At 49.5% G+C, this 9,721-nt stretch overlaps 1 protein-coding gene across 1 annotated transcript; it reads right to left on the bottom strand.

The window, feature by feature from the left end:
* Positions 1-7,975: 7,975 nt before the first annotated feature.
* UCRPA7_7538 (putative aldo keto reductase protein) lies at positions 7,976-9,019 on the bottom strand (the record flags this gene model as incomplete). Its single annotated transcript, XM_007920067.1, has 1 exon — positions 7,976-9,019. One exon carries the CDS (start codon positions 9,017-9,019, stop codon positions 7,976-7,978), a length of 1,044 nt encoding a protein of 347 aa, XP_007918258.1.
* Positions 9,020-9,721: the final 702 nt, after the last annotated feature.

Genomic DNA, 9,721 nt, shown 5'->3' with positions numbered 1-9,721 from the left:
AATAACGACACTTCTGTGGTTTACGACTGGGCGCAAGAACTTTGAAGGACCTCATATCGACTGGGAGTTTCTTAAGGATGCTAATATGCAATCGCTTAGGGAGAAAGAGGCAGTTGTCGCAATTTAGTTTGTAACTCGACAATCCTGCTATTGCTTTATTCTCTAGCATAAGCATACATGTTGTTTAACACTAACACCAGCAATCATTTCCTAGTTCGCCTGCAACATTCTCATATCGGACCTGCATCAATATTGATTTAGACTAGTCCGGGATTGCTGTGATGTCAGTTTCATGTGACTGTTAAGAAATAATGGCCGCGGTGGAGAGTATAATGGGCCACGACTCGCCGACTTCGGTGCCTCGCGTTCTCGAAATCAACTAAATCTGCCGATTTGAATTCTGAGAAGATGGGTGTCATTTATATCAATCATAAGTTTGTCGGTAAAGCGTGAATGTGTTTCGGGCCAGCAAATCGCTAGGGCACGAGGAAGTGACGACTGTTTCAGGCCTTAATGGGCAATGACACGCTAATTTAGGTCGTTTCAATCGCCCGACAGCCTACCGGCTCAAGATACCTGCTTCTGCACACTATGGCAGAATCCGCACCATACCCTCGGCCGGACTTTGAACGTCGGGACCTAAATTGGACGCCACTGAACGGAACCTGGCAATTCGCTTTTGATGATGACGATGCTGGCCTGTCTGGAGATGCAAGGCGAACCATCGAAGTGCCATTTGTCTTTCAGGCCCCCGCATCTGGCATTGGCGAACGTGGCGCTCACGAGGTGCTATGGTATGAAAGAAGCTTCGCAGACATCAGAACCTCGGAAGAATTGAAGAAAGGACATCGATTGCTACTACGCTTTGGCGCCATTGATTACGAGGCGACCGTATGGGTTGATGATCACATTGTAGGGAGGCATCGTGGTGGCCATATTCCTTTTGACCTGGACATTTCAGATGCTGTGCAGGTCCAGGCCAATGCAAGTCAACACCAGGTCAGGGTCCGGGTTCGAGATTCCCCATATGACCTCTCGCAGCCTCGTGGGAAGCAGTACTGGGGTCCAGAGCCAGAGAGCATCTTCTATACTCCAAGCAGCGGCATCTGGCAGTCCGTCTGGCTGGAAAGCGTTCCTCGCATCCGCGTCGGAGACAGCAGCCACGGTACAATCCTAAGATCAGACAATATCGAAGCTGGTGCTCTGCATGCAAACGTATCTGTTCTGGGGCGACCGTCGGCATTCAGTTGTACTGTTGAGGTCTCGGCCAGCTTCCGTGGCACTCAAGTTGGAAGCGTGAGACAGGATTTGGTAAAAGATAAGGAGTCGGTGACACTTGATCTTAGCTTGCGGCTTTCGTCTGAGCAGCGGCACTCTTTTCTAGGAGACAAAGGCCTCCCTGACGATGATGCATGTTGGCGAGAAGGTGTAGCCCTATGGAGCCCAGAGTATCCCCTACTTTACGATGTACAGCTAAAGCTGCTCGATGCCGAAGCGGTAGTGGTCGATGAAGTCAACACAACTGTAGGAATGAGGAGCCTGTCATGGACCAATGGAGATGGGACTTTCAGGTTGAATGGAAAGCCCATCTTTCAAGCTTTGGTGCTTGACCAAGGTTACTGGCCACAAACCCTAATGACACCCCCGTCTGCAGACAGTCTCAAAGCTGACATCGAGCTGTCAAAGAAGATGGGCTTCAATGGCTGTCGGAAACATCAGAAAGTCGAAGATCCCATTTTCTTATACTGGGCTGACCATCTCGGGTATCTAGTGTGGGGTGAGGTCGCCAATGCGTACGAATTCAATAATGAGTACGTGGAGCGATTCAACGAAGAATGGATAGCAGTAGTGAAGCGCGATATTAACCACCCGTGCGTTGTTGCTTGGACCCCTGTGAATGAGAGCTGGGGATACACGTCATTGAAAGACAATATTGAGCAACGCAATCATATCCGCTCGCTCTACTATATGACGAAGTATGTCCAAATGAGACCTAAATACAGTGTATGTGGCATACTAAGTATTTGAACAGGACACTGGATCCAAGTCGGCCGATCAACGACAACTGTGGCTGGGAGCATGTCTTGACCGATCTAACAACGTTTCACGATTATGCAGATGGACCCGAGCTAGAGAAGACATGTTTGACCATGATGGGCATCCTTGGCCAGAAAGCAAACCGAGACTTGTTTGTTCCACCAATATATGGCTCAGCATCTGCCGTCATCGACAGTCGTGCTGAACATAGGTCTGGCGCACCAATTTTGTGTACCGAATTTGGCGGTGTCAATATTGCACCTGCGAAGGATGCACCATCAGTTGGTGCGAAAGACTGGGGTTATACCACCGCTAGCGACCCAGAGGATCTACTTCAAAGAATCGAAAAACTGGTCGTGGGCGTCGTGAAGGGCCGCCACTGCTGTGGACTGGTTTATACACAGTTGTAAGTCAGTCTACAAGTCTGTTATATCGCAGGTCCTGACATTCTTGCTGTAGGACAGATATTGAACAGGAAGTGAACGGGCTCTATTCGTACGATCGCAAGGCGAAAATTGATCCTGCAAGGGTCAGAGAGATAATGGAGAAGGCCGCGAAAGTTTACTTTGGATCAATTTGATGGTGTACTTACAGTACCTCGTAATTCATGGCACCAGTTATAGCTGTAAACTGCTACGTTGTAGTGCCAGGAAATTTATGTATGACTTCAATCCAAAGCACAGAGCGTTGGTCCTAGAAATAATACATCTCAATCCAAGCAAGGACCGAAATTTGAAAATTACTTGTTGTGGTGTAAAATTGCAAGTTTCGTACAGCAGCGTTCGCGCCTAACATGGTGGGCTACTTCTAACGCCACCATTGACGCCTTTCAATTGATCAGATCGACATCTCCTAAATTTCACCTCAACGCGCAAAATAGCCTTTGCTGCACCTCACGACCAACCCGCCTAGCCGCTATCTACGACTAAAAATCGTTGTTGACCCATTAGTGCAGAAGAATACAGATTGATATTTGTGTACTAAAATGCCACGGTCGGACGAGGCGGCCGCGTTCTTTCATGCCGTCTACAGCGCCGTTCAAGAGATCCCGTACGGCAAAGTGACAAGCTATGGACATATAGCTAAGCTTGTGGGAACGCGTGCGCACCAATGTCCCCCAAAGCGTTGAGGACCTATAAGGCTGATTCTTACACAGCACAGCGGCCACGTCAGGTCGGCGTCTGTATGAAGCATTTGCCAGATGATCCGGACGCAAGATTCAACAATCAGAATGTACCGTGGCAGCGCGTTATCAACTCCAAAGGCGTCATCTCTCCAAGGTATGTCTAAGCCTCATCAGTCATAGACGCAACGTTGAATCATGGTCAGATCGCAACCATCAGGCGCCCAGAACCAAGCTACAGCCCTTCGTGCGGAGGGAGTAACCGTCACGACTGGCGCCCTGGGGGAGTTGATGGTGGACTTTGCAGAACATGGCTGGTTTCCGCGAATACTACCTTCTGAGGCCGCCAGCGGGGTGGAGCCAGATTCCAGTAGTGATGAGGAATAGACACTTGTCTGTGGGCATCTCAATCCTTTCAGTCTCACAAAACTGCATCTTGGCGACTCACGTTGAACCATCTGAATTTATCCTCAGGATTTCGCTGTATACCCTCTTCAGGAACTCTTTGAAGGTGTAAATCATATCATTGATTCGACGTTGAATGATGTCATCTTCATGTTATGATTCGATCCAAGGAGCATTCTATGTCTGATTGTTCTTCATTAGCACTTCGACAACAGAACGACTGACAGTCTGAATCATCGAGCTTCACCAACTCACCAGCTGATGTGTCGTCAAGCTCGAGAACCTTCCCAGAGTATATAATGAAGCAGAAGTCCTCACACGTTCTTGGTTCTTGATTCAATGATTAAATCCATCTAGCGCACGATCCGTCTTCACATACCAAGTAGTTACCAACATCTGCTCAAGACTTCAGACAATGAAGTTCCTCAATCTCGTCCTCGTCGGCATCTTGGCGCACATCTACGGCGTCACTGCACTTCCCCAGGTTGTGCTGCCCACTCAATCACCTTGTGCATCTGCTGGACCGGGCTGTCATGCCAAGGATGAGAAGGTCGCCCCATCAGCTTCTGTTCCAGCCCAGCCAGCCAACTAAGTAAGGCACAAATTCACACATTTGATCTGGCCATTTTGATGTTGATGTACGAACATTTGTCTAATGTGCCAGGCCTGCAGACTTCACTGTAAACTTCTCGACTAATACTCGTCGACAAGCAGGCCCATGGAGGTACACCGACTACACAAAGACAAGCCTGCGGTCTGCGAAAGGTGAACCGTCAGTACTATCTCACGTGGGACCAGCCTACAGAGTGTCTTGAACTAGAGTCAGTGGTTCCGAGCGAGGGACACAGGATTGCATCTTAGGAATGACGCTTGATACAATTATGGAGGGTTTAGGGGTGAGGGATGTTTACATTGATAGAACTCGGTTAATGCTGCGAACTAATTGTGATTTTGCCCTATACTAGCACCAAATCTGTTTACAGGCGAATACATTTCAAACATTAGTATGCTACAATTGCAAGTGACAGACCGCACCGAGTTTCGATGCTCGATACGTCGATGAAAGCCAAAACTCCTTCCACGAGTTACAATGCGTATTCTTATCCAACTGGATAGAGTATATAAGGTCATCTCCAATGTGGCATGCAATGCTGTCCGTGTTACGACGACATGGAATCGTGATCATCTACAGTGTGAAATCATTACAGTGCAAGGCCTACCTAATCATCAAATTAGTCTTTGCACAACATTCGAGATGAATAGAAAGCAGTAATTGGATCTCCAAGTCAGATAGCGGTTGGACATTGTTTGTCCACATTAGGTTTTCAGAACAGGTCTGTGAGAAATGCACTCATCATATGGAGAAAGCGAGAAGGTAAGAAAAGCCTAACGAACCTGTTCTAATGTGTGAAGTGCGTCGAGTGGCCAAGGGGGTATCATGTATCCGAATTGTCGGCGAGCTTGAGCTTTTTTGTCGCCTTAGAGAAGTACGAGTCCATGGTTTGCTGCTTGTTATCGAACTTCAAACTACCAATTCCCCCACGGGTCTTCTTTAGGCCCTGCAGATGCTCAACACAATTGAGTATTGCCACCCGGAGTTTCAATGCCGGTTGATCTGACTCTTTGGTGCCTGCTGGCATGCTCGCCATTGAACCTCGATCTTCTGTTGAGCCAGACGCAACAGAAAGCGGACCGTTCTTGGGGCGACGATCCTTGCTCTCAACAATGATTTCTAGGTATCCAGTATTGCTCCAAGCCGCGAGGTGTTCGGACCTTCTCTGGCCGTCGCCAAGATTTGCAAGCCTAGAAAGCTCAACGGCTGCAAACTTTAAGAGGATCGATTTCAGGAGTACGTTAAGGATGATCCCATGCGCAACAATGACAACGGTAGACTTGTCCTGGGTGGATGTCGTCGCCTCTACCAACGTAGTGGTCAGATGTTCTTCGATGAAGCGATCTATCCGAACACGCATGGCCTCGTGTGATTCAGAATCCGATTGATCTACCTCGGTGCGGGACCCGAAGCGCTTTCCCTCACCTGAACCGAAATCCTTCTCGCGCAGTTCAGGAAGTTGGACAAGGGCCGGACGAGGGAGGTTATTCGGAGACCCGGAGACAGACTGAGCATCAATGATCGCCTGGGCTGTTGTTGCAGCTCGCTGGAGATTCGATGAGAAAATACGGCGGACTGGTCCGATGCTGGGGATTCGGCCTGCCAGGTGCGCTCCGAGACGGCGAGCTTGCAGAACGCCATGGTTCGTGAGCGGCGAGTCGCGAGACCCTGCACTAAAGCACAATCAGCAACAGCCACTGAGCAGGTTGTCGTGAGAGTGAGCGCACTAGAGGCCTGCTACATTGTCCACAGACTCGCCGTGGCGGACGAGGAAGAGACGCATCTCTGCGTCAAGTCACGTCTCTCTCGAGACGGCCCATTGGGTTGGAACAGTAGCGCGAGTCGGATTTAAGAGAATCATCAGGACAAGGTCATGCCAGTCATGATCTCTTATGCAGAGTGTGGCCAAAAAGGCAAGTTCTACGCGAAAAGGTAACGAAGTCTGTGTGCGAAGTGCAAGTAGGAAATTTTTTTGCGGTGAGCGCGACGGTGGGGCACTTGTTTCGTCAACACGCTAAGGTCGTTATGCAACTACAACCTATAGTCAACAATTCACTTGGGAGATACTTGTACCAAACGATTGTTTCGCATTGCAGCTTCAATCTCCGTTTTCATCAATAGCCTGCCTATGTCTAATCAATCTGGGATTATGCCTTCATTGCGAAGAAGCACAAATTTCTCTCTTCCCGGGTGTCGTCGTGTGGTGCAGCGCAGCAGTATGCACATTTCATAGCGTCAGCAGACGAGTCAAGGCATCGCGTAAGCAACCGGGTCTTGACGTAAGCACATTGCTGGTGTTTCTACGACAAGATACACCAACGTAATCAATGCTGCAAAATCATTCCCTTCAAGCCTCCACATGAATATGGTCAAGACGCCTTGATGTCGGACCGTGTGAGAGACTACGAGAAGGCTGATGCTACTTCAGCCTCAACAAGACCGAGGCGGGCGAAGAAGCCAATTTCGGCGGATCGCCGCATGCAGAATCGTGTGGCACAAAAGGCATATCGTGAGTCCTGAGAAGCAAAATCGATGGACGCATGCTCATTTCGCACTAGGCGATCGAAGACGAGAAAAAATAAGAGAACTCGAAAACAAGGTCGCTTTATTAGAGAGTGCTCGCCCAGCAAATCCTACAAACTCGACCTCAACGGGTCTCAGAGAAGAACTAGGGTCGGATGAGCTGCTAGAGCAGGTAACACCATCTATATCGGCGGATCAACCGAGCACAGGATCGCCTTGGCATGATATCAGTGCCTGGCTGGAGCCGTCCGGGACAGATTTCAGCTTTCCAGACTTAGATGTCGAGGAGCCGCTGATAAGACCTTCAGATATCGCGGGCTTGGATCCGTTACTGTTCACTAATGTCATGCCGGAAACTTCATACACCAATCAAATGGCCTTTGAGTCTGCTACCGATGCATCTTCTGAACGAGTTGCTAGAGACCGGCTGCTCGGCGCTGGAGCCCAGTCTACACCTACCCATACGCATTCTACTGCTTCCAAGGATATCCTAATCTATCGGCCTAGCAGTAAGGTAGTATCTGCCAAACCAGACTCGGTACGAGATTACTATTTGTCACTTTCACCAACTTCTCGCAATAATCTCCGCGTCCTCGCACAGGGTGGCGACTACAAGTTCGTAGACATCTTGCTGTCAGTATCGGAAACCACCGAGCCCTTCGAAACGGCGTCGTCTGCAATGCAAGATCTATTCGAATCGAGAGCATACTCGCCGTATCGTAATGTTTTACGAATCGCGCGCCTCTCCTATTTTGCCGCTTTCTTTGCGAACTTCAGCTCGCTAGGTTTTGACTTTTCTGTCTTCTTGGACGAAACAAGTCTATCACCCTTCTGCGGTCAAAATAGCAGCGACGTCGACAACTCGGATATTCCCATACATTTACGCCCGGTTGCGTCGCAGTTCACGGTTTCCCATCATCCGTATATTGACTCATTGCCATTTCCGACCTTTCGTCGTCGTGCGTTGGCAGCCTTGGCGGCTGATCCCCCTCTACTGGATGAGGATGATTTGTGCATTGACCTCATGCTTAATGATGGATTGGTGTGCTGGGGCTCCGTGGACAACGGAGTCGATCATGGCACACCTTGGGACTGTCACAGTTGGGAAGCAAAAGAATGGTTCCTTCAGAAGTGGTGGTGGCTCGTGGGTGGCCAGGATAGCGAACTGTTCCAGAGTTCACGGTGGTGGGCATCACAACGCGGCGAACGAATTTCTATGAAACTTCCACTTGGTGGAAATTCACCAGCGCGATAAATTATCGATTGTGTCTGATCTAATGATGATATGGGATTGCTACACCCTTGACCTTAGTCCAGGCAGCATCCAGCGCCTTTACCACATCGCCTGGGAGGGGCCCTTTTTCCAAGTCTATCAGATTATGCTCGAGCTGCTTTACGCTGCTGGCACCAATGAGAATGGTATCACCCTGGTCTCTGCTCAAGGGACTATGGTGGGAAACCCATCGCAAGGCGCATTCAGCCTCCGTCAAGCCATGTTTTGCAATCGCGGGCCGAATGATATCCTCCAACGCATCGAAGTAGTCTTTATGCCAGTACAAGGCACGATGCAATCCTCCTTGCCACCGCTTAGGGTCGAATCGGGAGCCAGCCTCCTCTTCATCATCAGCCATACCCCGTCTGTATCGCGTTGTGAGGAATCCACCAGCCAGCGGCTGGTACGAGTAGAAGGCGATGCCGTAATGGCGGAGGCATGGCAAGAGTTCTTGCTCAACCCCGCGGAAGACGGCGTTGTAGAGGCCTTGGAAGACGACCGGCCGGACCCAGCCATTGGCATTGCATATCTCGCATATCTTTGCCACTTCCCAGGAGGTGAAGTTACTGATGCCGAAACGAGAGAAGTAACCTTCCTTATGTAAAGTATTGACCTCCCGCAAGGTCTCTTCTAGAGGCGTGTTGGTGATGCGGTCCGGACCGTGGAGATACCACAGATCGATCTTTGTAGCGCCGAGTGCGGCAAGGCTGCCCATGAGAGCACGGCGAATGTCTTTTCCTTGCAGTGTATAGATGAGCTCAGGTTTGTTAGCCATGTTGCCCAAATCCCGTCCAGACGTCTGCAAGACCTTGGTAGCCATGACCAGCCCACGGCCTTGCCAGTCAAGCTCTCCGAGGAATTTCTCGGACGATCCGGCACCATAAAGACGTGCCGTGTCAATTTCCCTGTGACCGTGGGCTTGGAAAGTATCCAATATAGCCCCAGCGTCTTTGAGGTTAGACACACGAACACCTTCAATCCCGGCATCACCAAAGGTCATGGCGCCGAAAACGATAGGTAAGGCGGTTTTGGATTGTGAAGCCATTTTCAGGGTTTCTGGTATAGTAGCTTTCGTCTATGAGGTTTCAAGAGAAGGGGAGAATTTGCAAAAGAGCCAAGAACCATGGCAATATGTAAGGTGCTCTCCAGAGCGGCTTTATATATTTGTTGTAAGACATTGCGTTTTAGATCGGGAAACCGAAAGCCCATACATGTGGACCTCTGAAGCCAGAGTACCTCATATTTGTCAGCTTTAGATTATGTAGAGATTTCACTATTTGGACAGCTGTGACATCCATCCTTCTAGGCGTTGTTGAAGGTATTCTCAACGCGGACGACATCTTCAATATTCGAAATTAGGCCTTTTCGAGTCATGCGATCGACGCTAAAAGGTCAGCATGCTGCAGATTTGCCCCACTCAATCCTTCAGAGCTGAGCTAGAGCAGATTAGCTGATACACCCGAGTTGGACATCATCTCCCTGAGGCTCGTCCTTCCTTCACCCTCCATAAGTCTTTCCTAGACACTCCTTCAGACTACTCAACAGAAGAATGTCTAGAAAGCCTTGCCTACGCATCCGGCCTCGGAATCTTGGTTCAACTGCTCAGATAAACGCCTAAAGTAACCCGTTTTAAAATGGATCCTTCGGCTCAGGTTGCTGATCCGACCATAACGTTAACGCCGATGGTGCAGCAGTTGGAGGTGCGGAAGGAGGGTGAGGATTGGACTGGAGTTACATGCACAGCTAA

Source organism: Phaeoacremonium minimum (assembly GCF_000392275.1).
Source record: "Phaeoacremonium minimum UCRPA7 unplaced genomic scaffold PA7_03_scaffold_538, whole genome shotgun sequence".
Taxonomy (NCBI): domain Eukaryota; kingdom Fungi; phylum Ascomycota; class Sordariomycetes; order Togniniales; family Togniniaceae; genus Phaeoacremonium; species Phaeoacremonium minimum.
The sequence above is the reverse complement of the archived record's forward strand: the minus strand, read 5'-3'. Positions and strand labels throughout refer to the sequence as shown.